The following is a 21,426-nucleotide window of genomic DNA, read 5'->3' as shown; positions in this document are numbered from 1 at the left end:
GTAAAATGAAGCATAGTGTTGCTGCTTTATCGCACATGTTTGAGTTTATAAATGCAAATTGTTTACCGACTTTTATTCTGAAATAACCTGGGACAACACTCTATTTTTGCAACAGTTTTGTTTTAAACGAGATAGCAAAGAGTTAATTGGCCTTGAAAAATCAAGACATCACAGTCACATTGATGTGTGTGACTGTACTAGTAATACAGTCACACACATCAATCATTTTCAATGAAGAAGGAGGAACATGAAGTTAGCATTCAAGTAGTTTAGGACCAAAGTTCTGTGAAAAATGTATTCCAAAGTCAGTGCTTTAGGAATTAAAAGGGAAAGTAGCAGCCAGGTGCCGAATGATAATTAAATAGACTTGAATCATGTATCCTCTGCAAGTGTGACCACCTTTATAAAAGCAGACTTTCTTGCTGGTCTGCTGCATTCAGGTATGTGTTGTGAATGCAATGCCAGATTTTCTCCAGGAGTGGACATCCTAGAAAGTTTACCCCAAGTTCAGATCAAGCAATGCTTAGAAAAAATACATTAAAAAGGGGGGGGGCAGCTAAATCTCAGACTCTACGGGTTTTAGTTACCATGATAAATGTGCAGAGTTATGACAGTGCAATCAGAAAAACACTGAATAAGTATGGCTTGCTTGGAAGTGTTGTGAGAAGAAAGCCTCATCTTTTGAAAAAGAACATGACAGCACAGCTTACATTTCTCTAAAGTTGCATGTGGAGAAACAGCAACCACTTCTGGTCATAGTTTGGTCATAATGCACAACACCACACTTGGAGTACATTAACTTAAACACGTCATAGCACCTCTCAAGCATGGTGGTGGAGGGGTGATCATTTGGTTTGATTTACTGTCACAGGGCTTGGGCACCATCTTATTTAGTTGAGTATGAATTCTATTTGGACAAAAGGATCCATGAATGTGAGGCCTGTCTGACAGCTGAAGACTGGGCCAACGGGACGATGATCCCAAGAAAACCAGCTTATCTCAACCAGATTAGCTGAAAAATAATCATGGTGTCACAATGGCCCAGTCAAAGTCCATACCTCAACCTAACTGAAGTGTTGTTGCAGGACCTTGAAAAGCTGTGCATAAACGAATGCCCCCCAGACTACAATGTACTGAAAAATACTTATATTCCTCAACAACAGTGTGAAAGATGAAGTCAGACACCAGACAATTACTTCAAGTTATTGCTGGTTCTAGAAGTCACTGAGTTATGGAATGTAATAGTTTGTCACAGTACTCTATTTAGTCACGTGAGAAACTCCAGGTCCACAAACACATGCATCTATCCATCCATTTGAGTAGCTTCTCAGCTCCCTCTGAGCAGAAGAATGCAGAGCACTGCATCAGCTCAAGATTATCATCTATATTAAGTGTATGCTTAAGGTTCTGTATGATCAGTGTTCATTTGTAATTTTACTGCAGCCTTTGTTACCAGGATTTCATCCTTTCGTGTTAGCCCTTTACTAGATCACAAGCTATCTGAACTAAGTGACACAAAAATAAAACTGAGGAATGAAAACGAATACTGTTTTTGACTTGGGAAGAAACAAAATACGATATTTAGGGAATATGCTGCCTTTTGTTTCACATTGTTTATAGCGTAAGTTATGTTACTAAAGTTATATATAACTAGACATTAATAATGTAACGATGTACAACTTGAAAACTATGAAGGCATTCCTGAATGTTTATGAATATTGAAGCGTCCCAATTAATTTTACCTCGTGTAATCAGATTCGACCCACGCAACAGGTTGTGGTATTATTTTGAAAAGTCAAACAGGAAGCAAAGTACTATTTGATCACTGACAGCTTTGAGCTAAATGACTTGTGAGAGACGAGTGGGGGAGTTTCCAGTACGCGGTATGGAAGCGGCTGTGGCAGCAGTGGCGACTGCTTCCCATCCTTCCACGTCCCTCTTTCAAATCCCGGCACACCGCTGCCGGTACACGCCGCTCCTTCATATCTCCGCCTAGAACTCCTGTTCTGACCTGGACTACACTGTCAGTCTTACATCACTTTTAACAGCAATTCGCAAAATCGGAACGTCACTGGAAGCTACAGAGTAACACTTACCCTCAAGTTCTGAATGACGGGCGGTCGATTCGACTTTGATGATGGGGGGACCTACTGCGGAGGGTGGGAGGATGGCAAAGCCCACGGCCACGGTGTGTGCACCGGACCCAAGGGCCAGGGAGAGTACTCTGGCTCCTGGTCGAACGGTTTCGAGGTAGTTGGCGTCTACACCTGGCCCAGTGGGAACACGTATCAGGGTTACTGGGCGCAGGGGAAGAGACACGGGCTCGGGATTGAAACCAAAGGGAGGTGGATTTACCGAGGAGAGTGGACTCATGGGTTAAAGGGCCGTTACGGAGTCAGGCAAAGCGTAAACACGCCGGCCAGGTACGAGGGTACCTGGAGTAACGGCCTGCAGGACGGGTATGGCGTGGAGACGTATGGTGATGGAGGTAAGATAAAACGGTGCACAGGTGTTGACTGTTCTTCAACCAAACTCCCAGAATAACCAAAGCACCCTTTTCTTCTGTACAGTAGTTTATCTTACACACTATGATAACGAATTTGTGTGTGTGTGTGTGTGTGTGTGTGTGAGTGAGTGAGTGAGTGAGTGAGTGTGTGATGTGACAGCACACTCTAGAAACCCCCACCTGGCCTGATCAAAGATACACCAACCAGCCCTCACGTTGAACATAAAAAACAACTAAAATGCTAATATTTAATTGTTAATGTGGCCATAATGTGTCCTCTGTGATAGAACTACTCACATGCATGTAGAACAGAAGTGGCCCATGTGTCCCTGAGCCCATCATGGATGTTTTGCGGCTGCTCTGAAAATGGGGATTTTAAATGGTGGCAGTCGTTTCATTCTAACCCAAATCAAAGGGTGATTAAAGGATTGCGAGGGGACATCAGGTCACACATAATGTTTTTGTCACCATCAACTAAAATGCTTGTGCTTACTAGTGATGTTCCTAGCCACTAATTTCTTTGTTGACTAACCTACCAGTGTAAAACTAAGGAACACTCACTGAGTTAAATGTGAAAGCTGTTTAATAGAATATGTCAAAAACTGATAACAAAGCCGTTTTAAATCACTGATCACGTTCTTCAATAATGAATCATGCTGTGCCTTATCAATGTTACATGTTATATTTCTGTGAAGGTTCTCAGTCATCCAGGTCATCGTAGTCTAAGGAGCTTGGAGAGACTTCTGGACTTCTGGACTTCTTTAAATTGCTTGAAGACATTAGGGGGTCCATTGTCCCTCCCACAGGGCTTAAATCTGGGACTCTCCACCATTTGACCCTAGATCTGAAGAAGCTTCTCGGATGAGAAGTGAAACGTCTTCAAGCAACTTAGAGAAGTCCAGACGCTTTTCTTTCCAAGCTCCTTAGGTTACATGTTATACTCCAGACGATGAAGAAGAAAAACACTTAAAACAAACAGATGTTAAATATGAAAACATGTTACTACAGAAGATGTTCACGTATTACTAAAATATGACAAATTAACCACTGAAAAACTCATAAATTGTGACGGAAAAGTGTGCCATGCATTATGAATGATGGACGATGTTTGAAAATCCATGACAACGCAATAAATCATCCTGCCATTTTCTTCTGCTTATCTGAAGAAAATTATCCCTATACCACACCTTCTCATTTAATGTTTTTTTTTTTACTTTCATGTCTATTTACATTGTAGATTCTCACTGAAGGCTTCAAAACTGTGAATGAACACATAGTAGGGGTGGGTTTTGATTATCGATTTATCAATTAAAATCACTTCTAGCTTGGATAACGATTCATTAAAATCCTGAATTGATTTTTTTAATATAAATTTATTTTACTTCATGCACAGCTCTCTAAAAATCTGTTTTCTGCATTATTCGCTTGCTTACTACGCACCAGTCTACCGTAGTTTACAGGCTGTCGGCCGCTGGTTTTTTTCCTTTTACTTACTTACTTACAAAGAAGCCTCATTTCTGCTGTTCAACACTGAACAAATTTAAACTTTTTAAAATTGAAAAACTCTCAGCTGTGTCTCTAATAAAACCTCTGTAACTTTGCTTCACTTCAGCAGCATCAGGTAACGTTCATATGTTGATTAATGGTTTTCTTTCGTTTTTGATGTACTGCTGAATATTTTTATAAAATCCCAGAACAGGAAAATCACCTTCATGTTTTTCTATGTTTTATTCTCAGTTACTTTGACACAAAGGCCTCTGCTGTGATGCTCACACCTTTGGTAAAGTCTCGCAAGTGTCAGTTTTCTTTTTATAGATATAAAAATATGGAAATGTACTGATACGTGATCTGAATTATACTATTTCTGACTGTCTGAGGCAAAATTTCCCCGAATTGAATCGAATCGATTCAAGAAATCAGTGACGATACCCAGCCCTAGTTTCTAGTCACCCTTGCATTATTTAGTCTACCAGCCTAAATACATGGCTTGGCTTCTGTTTCATGACTATTTACATTGTAGATTCTCACTTAAATTATGTAGTAAACAAAAGTGTGAAACAACTCAAAACATGTTTTATATGTTAGATCCTTCCTAACAGCCGCCCTTTGCTTTGATTCCTGCTTTGCTCACTCTTGGCGTTCTCTCCATGAGCTTCATGTCACCTGAAATGGTTTCCAACAGTCTTGAAGGAGTTCAGAGGTGCTGAGCACTTGTTGGTCCTTTGCCTTCACTCTGCGCTCCATCTCATCCCAAACCATCTCCACTGGGTTTATGTCAGGTGACTGTGGAGGCCAGACCATCTGGTGCAGCACTCCATCACTCTCCTTCTTGGTCAAACAGCCCTCACACAGCCTGCAGGTGTGTTTGGGGTCATTGTCCTGTTGAACAATACATGATGGGATGGCATGTTGCTGCAGGATGCTGTGGTAGCCATGCTGGGTCAGTGTGCCTTCAGTTTTAAATAAATCCCCAACAGTGTCACCAGTAAAGCCCCCCACACCAGCAAACCATCAACTCCATGCTTCATGGTGGGAACCATGCATGTAGAGACCATCGTTCACAAAGTGGAACCAAAGTTCTCCAATTTGGGCTCATCTTGTGTTTCTTGGCCCAAACAAATCTCTGCTTGTTGCTTTTCCTTAGTCGTGGTTTCTCAGCAGCTATTTGACCATAAAGGCCTGATTTGTACAGTCTCTACTCTACTCAGATGTGTCTCTACTCTGTGTGACATCTATCTGGGCTCTAATCTGAGCTGCTGTTAACTTGTGATTTCTGAGGCTGGTGACTCGGATGATTGTATCCTCAGCAGCAGAGGGACTCCTGGTCTTCCTTTCCTGGGGCGTCCTCATGTCAGACAGTTTCATCGTAGTCTTGATGGTTTTTCTGACTGCACTTGGGGACACATTCAAAGTTTTAGCAGTTTTCTGGACTGACTGACCTTCAGTTCTTACAGTAATGATGGGCTGTTGTTTCTCTTTAATAATAATAATAATAATAATAATGGATTGGATTTATATAGCGCTTTTCAATACCACTATTCATTCACTCTCACATTCACACACTGGTGGAGGCAAGCTATGGTTGTAGCCACAGCTGCCCTGGGGCAGACAGACAGAAGCGAGGCTGCCATATCGTGCCATCGGCCAGAGGGGCCGATGGCACGATATGGCCTTTACTTAGCTGATTGGTTCTTGCCATAATATGAACTCTAACAGCTGTCAAATAGGGCTGTCAGCTGTGCACCAACCTGACTTCTGCACAACATAGATGATGGTCCCAACACCACCAATGAACCCTGACAGGCTCACCTGTGAGGCGAAACCATTTCAGGTGACGACATCATGAAGCTGAGAGAAGGCCGAGGGTTTGCAGCTGGGTGGCTTCTTTCTTGAATCTAAATTCTAAAACATATTTCGAGTTATTTATCTTTTCTTTTTTTGCTACATAATTCCATACATGTTGCTTGATATATTTGATGTAATTAGTATATATCTACATATGTACATATATTGTGCATATATAATGCATGTGTGTGTAATCATCACAGCTGCACAGAAAGATTAAATTGATTAAGTGCTTGCTGCAATCTTGGTGTTGCTGTTTAATGCTAAAGCTGTGTGTTAAAACTGATAAAATTAAAAAGCTTGATTTTTGTGTCCACTTCTGACACCATTGATTGATTGAATCTTTATTTTGAACATGTTGAAAAAGTATAAAAAAAATAGAATTAAAATAGACAAATGAACAAAGCAAACAAAAGGAAAGCGAGCAACCACAACTCCAAATAACGTTCATGTTCAAAAAGGAGCAGGAAGAAGCATAAGCTTATTTAATCCCACCCCTTTTCCACTATCTAGTATCAATAGACTACAGAAATACCTCCTTGCAATTACATTATATGTTATGTGTAATTTTTTTTTAATATATACACATATATGTTTCTATCTATCCATACATACGTATATACACACATACGCACATATACACATTTTCAATAACCCCATTAACACCTCAAGGATACACAACCTGCAATTATATTTATTTATATATATATATATATATATATATATATATATATATATACCCCCATACCAACAAACCCGTGCATGCGCACACACATGAAAATATTAGACAAGAACACCCTATCAAATCTCTACCTTTTCCCTGTACCCTGTAAAAACCATATCCTTAAACCGCTTTTTAAACTGCGCCATGCTTGGACATTGCTTCATATCTTTACTTAGTCTGTTCCACAGCTTCACTCCACACACAGAGATGCAAAAACTTTTTAATGTTGTACGGATACGAGGATGTTTTAAATTTAATTCCCCCCTCAAATTGTATCCCCGTTCCCTTTTAGAAAACATTTTTAGAATATTGTCAGGAAGCAGGTTATTTATTGCTTTATATATAATTTGTGCTGTGAGAAAATGAACCAGATCTGTGAATTTTAGAATTTTTGATTTTAAGAATAGTGGATTTGTATGATCTCTGTAACCAGTTTTATGGATTATCCTTATGGCCCTTTTTTGTAATATAAAGATTGATGATAGCGAACATTTGTAAGTATTGCCCCAAACCTCTGCACAGTAATTCAAATACGGTGCAATCAGGGAACAATAGAGAATGTGGAGTGTTTGTGGTCCAGAATGTGTTTTACTTTACTCAAGATTGAGACACTTCTTGAAATTTTGTTATGTATATGATTTATATGAGACTTCCAGTTTAATTTATCATCTATAATCACACCAAGAAACTTATGTTCAAGTACTCTTTCAATTTCCACACCATCTACTTGAATCTGCACTTGTGCATTTCTAAGGGAATTCCCAAATAAGATAATTTTAGTTTCACTTAGATTTAGCGAGTTTGTTCCTGTTAAACCATTTTTTAATTTTGCACATTTCTGAAGTAATTGTATCCAGCAGCTCCTTTAGATTCCCCCCAGAACAAAAAATATTTGTGTCATCTGCAAATAATACTAATTTTAATATATCAGATGCCTCACAAATATCATTTATATAAATAATAAATAATTTTGGACCCAGTACAGAGCCTTGTGGAACACCACAAGCAATGTCCAAGCATGATGAGGAATGGACACCCAGCTTCACAAATTGTTTCCGGTCACTTAAATAATTAAATAAATAAAAATAACCATCATGCCACAAAACGAGAGTTGGAAATCCATTAATGTTGTTGCTTAATTTTATTGCTTGAATGGGCATTGGTGATAAATCGCCTACATATGCAACTGAAATCAAATCAGTATAATTTGTCAGCTCAATTTGTAATTCTTATATGGCACTTTGATATTTCAGAAGGCCTTCTGCTTCTAGATTATGATAGTTTTTTCTGTAAAGCGGATGTAGGTGGTATTATGAAAGGAATATAATGAAAGACTGGCTCAATAGACCTAAATGACAGAAATCATAACAGTTTTATAGTTATGTATACAGTTATTCATAGATCTTACAGAAACCAGTCTAGTCTGGTGTTTTCAGTCGGACTCTGGAGGCTTATGCCTCATTGCAAAGTAGCTGCTTGGAGTTATGTTTGGCCATCCAACAGACTTCTCAGTGTCTCAAGTTACTTCAGTCTTTTAAAATAGAACATCCTGACATTCTACAGCTGAAAGTACCAGTGCCACAGCTCTCCTAATCAGGCTACAAAGCGAACAGTTTTTTCACTTAATGTCAGACACTGGTCGTAGTTTTAGAATCGCAAAAACTCCCAACTGTCAAAATCTTTTCTTAGACTCAAACATGTTAAGAGAAACATACAGTTATTTGTCTCCAGTTGTGCTTATTGTTCATTTTTTGACTTCAAGACAAGCTCCAAAGATTGCACAGGGTGTAGGATTTGGAAACGGAGCAGAGGATTGAAAATCAGCATGTATTGGAACTCATAGACAGTTAATACATGCAGCACAATAGCACACTATACTCGGTAAATGCAGGGCAGCACAGTGGTTAACTTTTTTCTTTATTATGATTGTAAAGAAATCTAAAATGGAATTAGGTTGCACTTAACAATGAATATAAAAATATGTTATAATATAAATATATTTCTTTCATTCATGCACATTAAACATGGAAAACAACACAAGACCACCAAAATGCATATTTTGATTTATTCCTGTAATTACTGCATGTTTAGTATATGAGGTGTGCTTTCAGTTCACTGTTCATGATGGTAGTGACTTTAAGGTAAAGACTGTTGGTGAATCGTCTGGTGCATGTTCTAATCGATGTTGTCCTGAAGTTGACAACAAATCTTTTTTCTAACAGCGGGAGATGAAGATGTCTTCCAGGACAGGCAGCTGGTTTGTTTGTCTTTTTGTGTGCTGCAGAGCTGCTCCCTTACTATAACAGAATGGCATAAGTGCAGACACCTCAGTGGAGTTCTGGTAGAAAGACACCAAGAGATGCTGCAAGAGATTTACTTCTTGAGCAGTCTAATGGGGGCATTATGCTCACTGTGTCATGGGTGTGTCGTGATGATTTTGACCTCACATGTGTCGCCCACAATCCTTGTGGTGCATCGGCGGATCACGCTCCGCTCGCTTTCTGTAACCCGGGTCTTTGTGCTGCATCCACCGCAGTAAGCCGAAGACACGACTACAATCGTGTCAGTTTTTACCACCATTTTCTTTCCAAGCTTCTCGGACCACCACGACCTGGGTGACTGTGAACCTACACAAACCGTCAGTTTAGTTATTGTTTGCAAACTGTGTAGTTTTGTTTTATTCGATTTTTAATTGACTTGAACATTTTCTTTGTGCTTCACCTTTTTTTTTTCTGGAGAAGACTTTTTCAAGAATACAGATTGGTGTGTGTGTTTTCTTTTTTGGTTCAGTGTTTTTCTGTTTTGCCACCGTCATTCAAAGCAAAGGTGCAATTAACAAATAAAGTGGAAGCGACTGGCAACAACAGCAACTCAGCCATAAAGTGTTAGGCCACATGAAAGCTGTTCTACCTGCAAAGGGTGGGCCGACATCCTATTAAATCATCTGGATTAAGAATGGGTTGTCGCTCAGGTTCATATGTGTGAAGGCCAACAAGGAAATTCTTCTGCAGAATATAGTGTAGATTAGAGTTGGATGTGTCGAGACCAGTCGTGGTCTCGAGACCACTTTTACGTGGTCTTGGTCTTGTCTTGGTCTCGACGGACTTTTGTCTTGGTCTCGGTCTTGCGTTCTCAAATCGACATAGTGTTCGGGAGATTTGGAGTCAACCATCAGCGGAGCGGGGGGGTGGCTTACTGGGCTTAAGCCCGGGTCATTTTTTCAGAAGCATGGGGTCTTTTGGAGTGTAATTTGTTAGCTAGATGCCTGACTGACAACTGTATAAAACAAAAATAACACACGAAGCACAGATCGCACCGTCGTAAATTCCCCCTAATTTTGGTATGATCCAAGCTCAGGCACTGGGCGACTGAGCACAGCACCCATGTGAGCGAGGGGGGAGAAGCTGCTGCCTGCGAGTTTGCTGCAGACAGAGGAGAGCTTAAGTTTGACCAGGTACCAAAGCAAATCATTCGTACTGAACTAATAATGTAAATATGACGGTGCATCACAAAAGATTGATATCAAACTGATCACTTGGTTGCGTTACTTGCTCTTCGAGTGAATCAACAAATGGATAAATAAAAAGCCGAACAGCAACGCTGATTTTTTTAGAGAGTCTTAGCTTACACTTCATATTTTCAGTTGTTTCCCTCCACGGCTAAACAAACTCTAAATCGGTTTCAGTCATGTACTGATGAACACAACAATGGACATAAGGAGCTTCTTTCAAAGAAAAAACTCAGGTAGATGTTATTTTATATATTATGCTTTGGATGTTGTTTAGTATATCTATGCAAAACAAGAGGAATTTCAATACACAGCAGGATATTCACAGCTGAAACCAGATATTTACACTTTATGGAGAAAACATAAAAACTTTTTTTACTGTTAAACATCAATTTAGAGTAAACTTGTTTTAGATAAATAAATATTGAAATATCTTTTGAATTAGTTAAATGTCAGAATAAAGAGAGACAGAGCTTCTATTTTAGTCACTTTCATCAAATGTAGGAGCACATGTACACTAAGTTTATTGTTAATTAATAAGAAAACTCCAGACGATTCCATTCTGAGCTGAAGAAGCTTCTGATAGGTTAGTAGAGTCCATGTGAGTAAATTGGTGGCACAGCTGTGGATGCATATAAGGCAAAACACAGAGCCTGTTTCTGTGACATGGGAACATCAAGAGATGTCAACCAAAACACCAGGAAAAGAATCGTGGAGCTCCATAAGTGTGGCTCAGTTTGAATACAATTTGGTGCCATTTACAATTAAGAAATACAGATAGTTTCTCTCTTTACTCTTAAAGTTAACAAATATGTTTTTTATATTTATCAATCTAAAAAATAAACATTTAGTCTGATTTGATGTTACAATTAAAAAAGTGTTTGTGTTTTGATCTGAAGAGTTTGTAAATATCTGGTTTCAACTGTGTATTTGATGATGTTGGTGTTTGGCTTGATTGTCAGCACAAAGAGGAACAGAGAGAGAGGGAGAGAGAGAATGAGGACAGAACAGAGATGAATAAGAGCAGGTGAGACACACATGTTAGTCAAATGGTTGTTTGCCAAAACTCATCAGAACATGTATCTCGTACCTAGTGTTTCTTTTTAGGTTTGTTACTTTTCAAATTCTGTATTTATTAAGTTATGCAGCTTGTTTGCACAACAAGGCTGAATAATTATATAAACGTTTCTCAATCTAAATAGTGGACTTTGGTAGAATTAAAAAATAAGTGTAGTGCAGGTCTATGATGATTTTTAGTGCTGCTATCATCTAGTTCTGATTCTGGTTCTGTCTTGGTTAAGTCCTCAGTAGTCCTGATTTTAAACTGTTGTAGTCCTGTTTTAATTCCGGATCAGTTCTGGGTCTGGTTGAATTGGGGTTTAGTCCTCGTGTCTTGATACAGCCCTGACTTTGTTCTGCCTTGCTGCTTAATTAAAAAACTAGTTTAAGGTGTCCTGCACATGTGTATATATAATAGCATCTGGCTGCAGTTTAAAGACTTTTTTTGTCTCGGTCTTGGTCTTGGTCTCGTCTCGGTCTCGTCTCAACTTGGTCTTGGTCTTGTCTTGGTCTCGATACCCTCTGGTCTTGGTCTTGTCTTGGTCTCGGATTAGGCGGTCTTGACTACAAGTCTAGGGTAGATTAGGGAATTTAAATTGATGTCCAATACTGATAAATTGTTGCATCCTAAATGTTATGGGGCCATTTGCCTTCAGATGGAGCATTGTTGTTTACAAACATAAATCTGTTAATTTAGACATGAACACTATTAGAATGAAAGAGCAATTTAGCTTTCTCCGAAGGGTGGGTGGGCTGTCCCTCAGCGACACAGTGAGGAGTTCAGTCATTCGGGAGAGGTTCAGAGTGGAGCCCGTACTCCTCCACACCCAAACGAGCCAGCTAAGGCTGTTGCCTCGTGGGCACAGTGTTTCAGCCGGGCATGCCAGTTGGACCCAGAACACACTGAAGAGATTGCATCAATCAACTGACCTGGGAAAGGCTCAGGATTTCCTCGGATAAGCTGAAGGAGGTGGGTGAGAGGGAGGCCTGAACTTTTCTCCTTCGGCTGCTTCCCAGCAGCCTGATATCAGATAACTGGAGGAAAGCCCTGAATGATTTATTGATCTGTTATTTCAGATTTTAACTTTCACTGAAGTGGTTTTAATGAAGTTTCGTACATCATTCATAAAGCATGGCTCAATGTGCTACACTTTTTACTTGCTGTTCAGTTTTTTGGATGTTGATTTGTCATATTTTAGTAATATGTGAACGTCTTTTGTAGCAACATGTTTTCATTTACATGTTTATCACATCATATTCAGTTTAAGTGTTTTTCTTCTTCTTTGTCTGGAGTATAACCTGTAATATTGATGATGCGTGATGCTGCACAGTTAAGCGACTGAAAAATGTGATTAATGGTTTCAAATGCCTTACAGTCTTTGACATTGTCCACTAAACAGTTGTCAAATTTAACTTAATGTCTGAGTGTTTCTTAGTTTTAGACTACTCAGCTAGTCTCATTTTTACCCTCATTCAGTCAACTAAGAAATTCGTTTCCAGGAACATCCCCAGTTTATATACTGTTAATACTCACACCCACACCCCAGAAATCTCTATCAGCATTTGCCCCAGTGATTCTGAACATGAAATAAAGCTTAACATAGAGATACACAAATTTCTAATTGACTGTTGCATTAATAAAACCATCCATTTCAAATATTTTTGTTATTTCCCAAAAATTGGGATATTTTTATTGTCTTGTGAGTGAAAAAATATTTTCATTTCGGAGTAAAAAGAGACCTACAATACAACCATGTGTTTGAATAAAAACTCAACAACATTAAGCCCAGCACCCAGTTTTAAACATCGCTAACACAACAGCTACACTGATGATGACGCTGGCACAGTTTAATGTGGAGCCATTAGTGACATGGCGAGCTCAAGTTCAGTAAAAAAACACAACATGTTTCTAGCGTCCAAGACAGCAGCACTGTTTCAGTAATCACCATTAAAACCTTTACTGTGAAAAAGCTGTTGGGCGTCTTTCATCATAGCAACCATCAACAAACTCGGACATGAAGACTTTGAGCAGCTACAATCCACCACCGTTTGTTTTACACCGCGAAAAATCTTCCAAGAAAAAGAGTAAAGGTACTTTTTTTTTTTTCATGCCTTAGTTATTTCACTTTGACTAAAATTATTTATATATTTTTTGCATTTAAGAAAACATAACATTTTAGCACGGCACATAAATACTATCACAGGTTTTTGTTTTGAGATGTTTTTTGCAGTTAAACTTTAAAACGTTGTAATTTCTAAAATGGACACTAGTGAGCAGTTCATTTTGAAAAACCTGTTTTTTCTCTTTTGAATATTCATTACTATTCATTAATAAGACAAAAGTATTTATTATCCATGGTATTTTACTTGATTAAGTCATGGAATAATCAATAGATTACTTGATTACTAAAGATGACAATATTTGTGGTTATAAATAGGCAGTCTTGTTGTTAAGTGATGACTTATCAACTCAGATAAGTCTGAGCTCAGTCTGCTCGTGCGGCTGACCGGCCAGCTACCTAGCCTGACCGGTCTCTCCAATGTGATGTTTGTGTATTGTATGTACGGTCGGCAAGGTCAGTCTCGTAATTGCCCCTTGGGAATAAATAAAGTCTTCTGAATCTGAATCTGAATTTTCAGGTCCAAGCCTCTGCTGTGCTAACTGAGGCATTGTTATTAACTTTTTGTTACGGTTTGTCATGAGGGCTCACACGCAGGACTCCGTGATAGGAAGCTTCACAAGCAATTTATTTACACAGTTCACCAAATGTATATACAAATGTGCAGAAATACTGCTATATATAAAAGTGGGGGGACAGGGCTCCAGGGAAATCCAGGGAAACAGACTCTCGCTCCTCTTCCAATAATCCACAAACACGATCAGGCTAGAGAGACCAGGTTACATTTGTGACACATGGAAGATATTGTGAATCCGCGTATTCCGGGGCAGTCTTAGATGGACAGAAACAGGGTTAATCAGGGTGTCAATTTCAAAAGGGCAGATGAAGGTGGGAGATAGTTTTTTGGATTCAGACCTGAGTAGGATGAACCTGGCAGACAGCCAAACCTTCTGTCCGGGCGCGTAAGGTGGTGCCGGGGTCCAGTGACAGTACGCCAAGCGCTCGGCCGTGCAGAGAAGGGCAGCTTGAGTGGCTCTCCTGGCGCGCCGACTCCTCTGGCGATGCTGCTGGAAAGAGGGCACAAAGTGCTCACCTTCAACGGCAGGAAACGGAGGTGGTTGGTAACCTAGGGACGCCTCGAAGGGGGACACTCCGGTGGCAGGGGAGGTGAGGCTGTTGTGAGCGTACTCGATCCATGGGAGTTATTCGTCTGGTTGGTGGATGTCAAGCATTGGAGTGCCGCTTCGAGCTCCTGATTGGCCCACTCCGTTTGGCCATTTGTCTGCGGATGGAAACTGGAGGAGAGACTGACCTGAGCTCTGACGACGTTACAGAATTCCTTCCAGACGCGCAACGTAAACTGTGGACCCTTGTCTGAAACTATGTCCGTGGGGATTCCATGGAGGTGTAAAACGTGGTCAGTCAGGAGCTGGGTGGTCTCTAGAGCAGAGGGGAGCTTGGGGAGGGCAACAAAATGAGCAGCTTTAGAAAAGCGATCGATGACTGTGAGAATGACTGAGTTACCTGATGAAGGTGGCTGAACGGTGATGAAGTGGATAGCAATGTGCGACCAGGGGCGGCTTGGCGTAGGTAGTGGTTGGAGTAGGCCGGAAGATGGCTGATGGACGTTGTTGTTTTGGGCACAAATTGGACAAGTGGCAATGCATTCACAATCATCTTCTGCAAGAGAGGGCCACCAGGCGAAGCGCTGAAGGAAGGTAATGGTGCGGTGGACCCCCGGGTGACAGGTGAGCCCAATGTAGCACTCGTGACCTAACAGAGGTCACGAGTTCTACAAAGAGTAAACCTGGAGGGCCCGTTCAGGGGCCCGGTTCTGTTCAATGACCCTCCCTAATGGCAAATTTGATCTCCCAGGTCAGGGTCCCAATAACACACGTGGGAGGGAGAATGGGGGAGTCCTGAGCTGTATCTTCCGAGGCAGTGAATCGGCGTGAGAGAGTGCCGGGTTTGACGTTATGAGAGCCAGGTCTGTAGGTGATCGAGAGCTGGAATCTGGTGAAAAACAGGGCCCACCTGGCTGGCCTGGCATTTGGCCGTTTAGCTGACTGAATATACTCCAAATTCTTGTGGTCCATCCACACCACGAATGGCTGGGCAGCGTTCTCCAGCCAGTGACGCCACTCCTCCAGGGCGAGCTTGATGGCTAGCAGTTCGCGGTCTCCCACGTCATAATTTCCTTCTGCGGGGGAGAGACGGCGAGAGAAGTAAGCACAAGAGTGAAGCTTACCACTTTGTTGCTGGGAGAGCACGGCCCCCACTCCGGCGTCCGAAGCGTCCACCTCCACGACAAACTGTAGACTGAGATCTGGTTGGAAAAGGATGGCCGCCGAGGCGAAACGTAGCTTCAGATGAGAGAAGGCTCATCCCAGCTGACAGGAACCTTGGGTGAGTTGAGACGAGTTATTGGCAAAGCAAGCTTACTGTAGTCACGAATGAAACGAAGGTAAAAGTTAGCAAAACCCAGAAAGCTTTGGAGTTGCTTGCGGTTAGAAGGGGTTGGCCAGTTAATGGCGGCTTTAACCTTAGCTGGGTCGGCTCTGAGGTTACCTTGCTCAATGATGTAGCCCAGAAAGGAAACTGTAGTTACGTGGAACTCACACTTCTCTTCCTTAACAAAGAGATGGTCCACAAGGAGATGTTGTAAGACCTGTCTGACATGGCGTTCGTGTTCGGTGACGGAGCGTGAGAAGATGAGGATATCATCCAGGTAAAAAAGACAAAGTGGTTGATGAAGTCCCGGAGCACGTCGTTTACCAGAGCCTGAAAAACAGCTGGAGCATTGGTGAGACCAAACGGCATGACAAGATATTAAAATGGCCAAGATGGGTGTTAAAGGCCGTTTTCCACTCATCCCCCTCACTTTTCCTGACCAGGATATTTGCATTTTGCAGGTCTTAGTGAAGATTGTGGCCCCCTGGAGAAGCTCGAAAGCGGAATTCAACAGCGGGAGAGGATATTTGTTTTTAACCGTAATGTTGTTGAGGCCTCGATAACCAATGCAGGGCCATAAACTCTTGTCTTTCCTGGTCACAAAAAAGAAGCCAGTGGCTACTGGGGAAGATGAGGGGCGAATTAAACCTGCAGCAAGTGACTCGTTAATGTACTTTTCCATGCTTTCACATTCAGGCTGTGAAAGGCTGTATAAACAGCTGGTAGGGAGCGGTGCGCCCGGGAGAAGGTCAATCCCGCAATCGTACGGCTGGCAAGGAGGCAGCGAGCACGCTCTATCTTTGCAAAAAAAACCCAGTTTGAGGTCACTCCTCCCCCCACCCCAGGTTACTCTCCTTTCTCCAATCAAGGACTGGGTTATGTTGACGCAGCCAGGGGTAGCCTAAGACTAGCGGTGTGAGGGGGGCTTTGAAAACTGCAAGGTTTCAGAATGATTTCCAGAAAGGGTTAAAGAAATGGGCTCTGTAATGTGGGTGATGTCTGGGAGACGCTGACCACTAAGGGCTGTAACTTGAAGAGAGTGTGGTAGTGTTTCAGTGCTTAGTTTTAGCTTATGCGCCAGCGAAGCGTCAATAAAGTTCTGTTTGCCCCAGAGTCAATCGGAGCCCTAAGAGAATGAGTCTTGAGTTGCACAGTTCATTTTGCTGCAATCATGAGACGTGGAGGAGACCGTGAACAGGAGACCTCATCCACCCATACTCTCCTCTCTACTGGCGGGCGGTCTTTTGGCCAAGCGTTGGCGATATGGCCTTTGCAACTGCAGTAAAAACACTCACCGGCCCTCCACCGTCAATGTCGCTCCTCAGGCATTAGTCTGGAGCGCCCCAATTGCATGGGTTGTTCACCCTCTTCCATACTGTCCGACACCTGATTGCCTCCGCCACTGGTCGCGCCTCCGCCCAGCGCCATTTCCGTGTGTCCCAGATGCCTCTGGGTAATATAGTTTCCGGTTCCCCGGCTCACTCTTAAATGCTCGTCTACCTTCATACACAGTGTAATCACATCAGAGAGAGTCAAAGGTAAGTCCCTCATTACCAGTTCATTTTTCAATTCATCACAAACATTATTCAGTGAGGTACTTATCAATGCCGACTGCCCCCACCCGGTCTCTTCAGCCAAAGTCCAAAACTCGACTGAGTATTCCGCTATACTCCGTCTCCCCTGCTTTAAGTTCAACAATCAAAGAGCAGCCACCTCAGCCCCGGTGCCTCTTTCAAAACCACTTTTAAATTTAACGAGAAAGTCCTGCTAAGTGATCTCAGGGTCAGTTCTTAGCATGGCTTGTGCCCAGTTCAATACCTGCCTGTAACAACTGAACAATATAGGCAATTTTGGCCCCATCAGTCTCATAGGTCTGTGATCTGGGTCAAAAATCCTGCACACTTATGAAACTCACCCGAGTAAGATTCCATAGCAGGTAAAGATTGCTCCGGGGGTTCTGGGTGAGCCGGTGCGGAAGAGGTAGATAGTACGGGCGCCAGAGTTTCGGAAGCCGGTAACTGTGGAGAGACATGCAGAGGAGGCGTGGATGGGCGTTGAGCGAGGGCTTGGGTGAGCGTAGCCAGTTGCTAGTTAGTGTGCTGTAGCATTTGTTTGTGGCGTTCCAGAATTGCTTCCGGGGTGAGGACAGGCTGCAGGGTGGGGGTTGAGTCTGCTGAGTCCATGGTTGGCTGGATCATTACTGTTACGGTTTGTCGTGAGAACTCACATGCAAAACTCAGCGATAGGAAGCTTCACAAGCAATTTATTTACACAGTTCACTGAATGTATATACAAATGTGCAGAAATAGTGCTACGTACAAAAGTGGGGGGACGGGGCTCCAGGGAAATCCAGGGAAACAGACTCTCGCTCCTCTTCCATTAATCCACACACATGATCAGGCTCTCTTTCTCCAACTATCACCACACAGGAAACAGGGAAAAGGTCAAGGGAGTCTGTACACAGGGAAATGTTTGTTAGTTCAATGCTCAGAAACACAAAGGGGAAACATAGCTGGCAACTTGACGACACTAACACGAGTCAAACACAACGATCCAGCGAAGAACAGCAGTCATCGCCTGGCTTAAATACTGGTTGTCAATGTCATGTCAATGGCTGTGAACAAAGAGAAACTTGTAAATAACTCATGAAAGAATAAAGTTACGTTGAAACCAAGCACACCATTGTTTTTCTTGTGACATTACCAATAAGTTTGATGTGTCACATGGCCCTCTTCCTATTGAAAAAAACAAAAGTTGTATCCAAGATGGCCGACTTGTAAATGGCCACCATGGTCACCGCCCATCTTGAGGAGTTTGCCCCTTCACATATACTAATGTGCCACAAACAGGACTTTAATATCACCAACCATTCCCATGTTATTACGGTGTATCCATATAAATGGCCCACCCTTTACTTAAACATGGAGTCTGCCTCACAGTGTTTTACACTTCACACGTGTCCTGGATATGTCATGCTTAAGCACATCTGTTGAACACTTTTGGATATAGTTATAATCACTGATACATTTACACAATTATATGATAACAACTTTGTAGATGGGCAGCCTGTTTATGGCAGTTGAAGTTTGTACAGTCTCCTGACACATTGCTAACATTTCTGTTGGCTAGGAATGTCACCTAAGTTGTTAATAAAATAAAATTATATTTTTACTCTACCTCTGCAGTGACTTTGTTTTTGTTTGTTTTTTTTAGCTTAGTATCCTACGCTGTCATAAAGTAATGTGGTGTGGTACGATATTTGTCTTGCTATAATGATGCATGGCCAAAAGGTTGATTAAAATGACTTTCATTCGACTATATAAAGTAGTTGGTTCATTGATTCATTGTTGGATCTCTAGTTGCATTCTTCTTTGCATTCTTGATCTTTTTTATTTACTTTGGTAGCCTCTATCACTCACTTTGTATTCTACATTATTCTGTATATGCTTTTTATTCTGTCTCTGCTTATTTTTTATGCTTTACTCACAGTCTGTCTTCTCTCTGTGTGTCTCTCTGCTACTGCTGTAGGCACGTATCAGGGTCAGTGGAGTGGTGGCATGCGTCACGGCTATGGAGTACGTCAAAGTGTTCCTTATGGCATGGCTTCTGTCATCCGCTCACCTCTACGAACTTCGCTGTCTTCACTCCGCAGTGAGCAGAGTAATGGTACAGTACTGCGTGACAGCCTATCCGATAGCCCTGCTGGCACACGTGGTGGTTTTGTGCTCAACTTCCAATCAGATGGAGAGGGTTCAGAGAAGAGAAAGGGTCTTTTTCGCCGTGGCTCCTTTTTTGGTAGCCTTCAGCGACTACGCAAATCTGATTCACGCTCATCAATTTCTAGTAAGCGCAGTTCAGCACACAGTGACACTACTATGAGCCGCATCAGTTCAAGTGACGCCAACTCTACCATTAGCTTTGGAGATGGAGACCCTGGCGATGACTACCTGCCTCTTGAGGACAGTGTGGATGCTACCACCACCGAGTCGTATGTGGGCGAGTGGAAAAATGACAAACGCAGTGGCTTTGGTATCTCTGAGCGGTCTAATGGCATGAAATATGAAGGCGAGTGGTTGAATAATAAACGCCATGGCTATGGCTGCACCATCTTTCCTAATGGGACGAAGGAAGAAGGGAAGTACAAGAACAATATGCTGATCCGGGGTATCAGGAAGCAGCTGTTCCCACTAAAGAATACCAAGACCAAACAAAAAGTGGATCGTGCCATTGAAGGAGCAGTGAGAGCAGCAGCCATCGCCAGAACCAAAGTTGAGATTGCCATCTCCAGGTAAAATATCCTGAGAACCATAAGGAAGTTACAACTACTTTTACCACCTTTTTCTTTACTACATTGGAAGTATATTGGGTAATATATACTGTACAAAATTTTATCCATATTTTATCTATACTATTGTCAGAGCATATACTGCTCATTATTAAATACTATTAGTAATACTCTTAATACTACTCTGCATATTTTGGCTTGACACAAAGACATTTTATTGCTCATTTTGACACACTGGCTTACAAATGTAATTGAAACTTCATAGTAAGCATATGGTACTTAGTATTCTGTGGAATGAAAAAATATTTGCTGCTTGTTAGTTTGGGATTGTCTTTCATATGTGTCACATGTTTCAGATGATCAAATATATTTTAAAACTGGACAAAGATAACCCAGTATGTAAATGCTCATTTAGTTTATTAAAAGAAAAAAAAAGCTATCCAACCCTACCTGCTCTATGTGAAAAAGTAACCGTTAAATCCCCAAAACCTTTGGAAAAATATTCTGTCTAAACTTTTTTAAAGGGTTGAGTCTGGTTACATCCTGGTGTAAAACTAACACACCATTTCAAGCCTGTTTTTCAACAGTTTTAACTGCACATCCCCCATCTCAAATATCATCAGCACCCCTAGATGCCCTCCTCCCACTGCCTCACTGATCTGACCTCCTGTGACACCTGCATATTCACCTGTACTCCTAACCAACCCCGAAGTCCCCACCAGTCAAGCCAACACCAGCATCACTTCCACCTCAATCTCCTCTGCCGGCATGCATCTCAGCCCCAGAAACCCATTTTAGATGCCATACCTAGAATCTACTGGAGCCACTCACTCAATTTTGGGCACAGTGACCCGAGTATTCTGATTACTACAGGGACAACAGTTGCCTTCAGCTTCCACGTATTTTCTATCTCCTCTCTCAGCCCTTGTTATTTCTCAGGTATCTTGTTCCTATTTCCTGATGTTGCTATTGCTACATCTTATCACTACAGCCTTCCTCCTCTGCTTGGACCCAACTACTATGTCTGGCTGGTTAGCCTTGGCACTTCCAGGCCATACTCTGCAACGGTGTTCCTGCATGCTATGCCATCCACTTCATTATAGCTTTCCATGTATGATCTGCCAACTAGTATTTATGATCTTTGCTGTTCTTGTTCCTTTTCTCTCTTGGGTTTCTGCTGCCTGAGGTATCACCAAGCACATGATCATTCCTGGCCATCTTTCTGATGTACTGATGGATTGTTGTTGTTGTTCTTACATCCTGGATAGTAATTCTACACTCACTATTCGTTGGCCTGGATTTGGTATGAAACCTTCGATACGTGGTAAAGGCTTTTCTTTTTTTAATGTCAGTGGTTTCTATCTCCTCCCTTGGCTAGCTTATTATTCCAGCAGGGTATCTGGCAGGGCATAGGTGTTGATTACCTAG

General features: G+C 41.8%; 1 protein-coding gene across 3 annotated transcripts in view; it reads left to right on the top strand.

Moving 5' to 3' along the window:
- Nucleotides 1–1,892: 1,892 nt before the first annotated feature.
- The window catches only part of LOC147309183 (junctophilin-1-like), a 53,475-nt gene continuing 33,941 nt past the window's right edge, over nucleotides 1,893–21,426 (top strand). For all 3 annotated transcript variants that reach the window (XM_086270689.1, XM_086270688.1, XM_086270687.1), the window contains exons 1-2: nucleotides 1,893–2,488; nucleotides 19,242–20,001. In XM_086270689.1, coding sequence (XP_086126815.1) covers nucleotides 2,110–2,488; nucleotides 19,242–20,001 — 1,139 coding nt within the window. In that variant the 5' untranslated portion in view covers nucleotides 1,893–2,109. The remainder of the gene's footprint in view (nucleotides 2,489–19,241; nucleotides 20,002–21,426) is intronic.

Source organism: Aulonocara sp. 'chitande type north' Nkhata Bay, linkage group LG18 (assembly GCF_057382095.1).
Source record: "Aulonocara sp. 'chitande type north' Nkhata Bay isolate Kocher_YH1m ecotype deep benthic linkage group LG18, A_spYH_male_GT1.1, whole genome shotgun sequence".
Taxonomy (NCBI): Eukaryota; Metazoa; Chordata; class Actinopteri; order Cichliformes; family Cichlidae; genus Aulonocara; species Aulonocara sp. 'chitande type north' Nkhata Bay.
The sequence above is the reverse complement of the archived record's forward strand: the minus strand, read 5'-3'. Positions and strand labels throughout refer to the sequence as shown.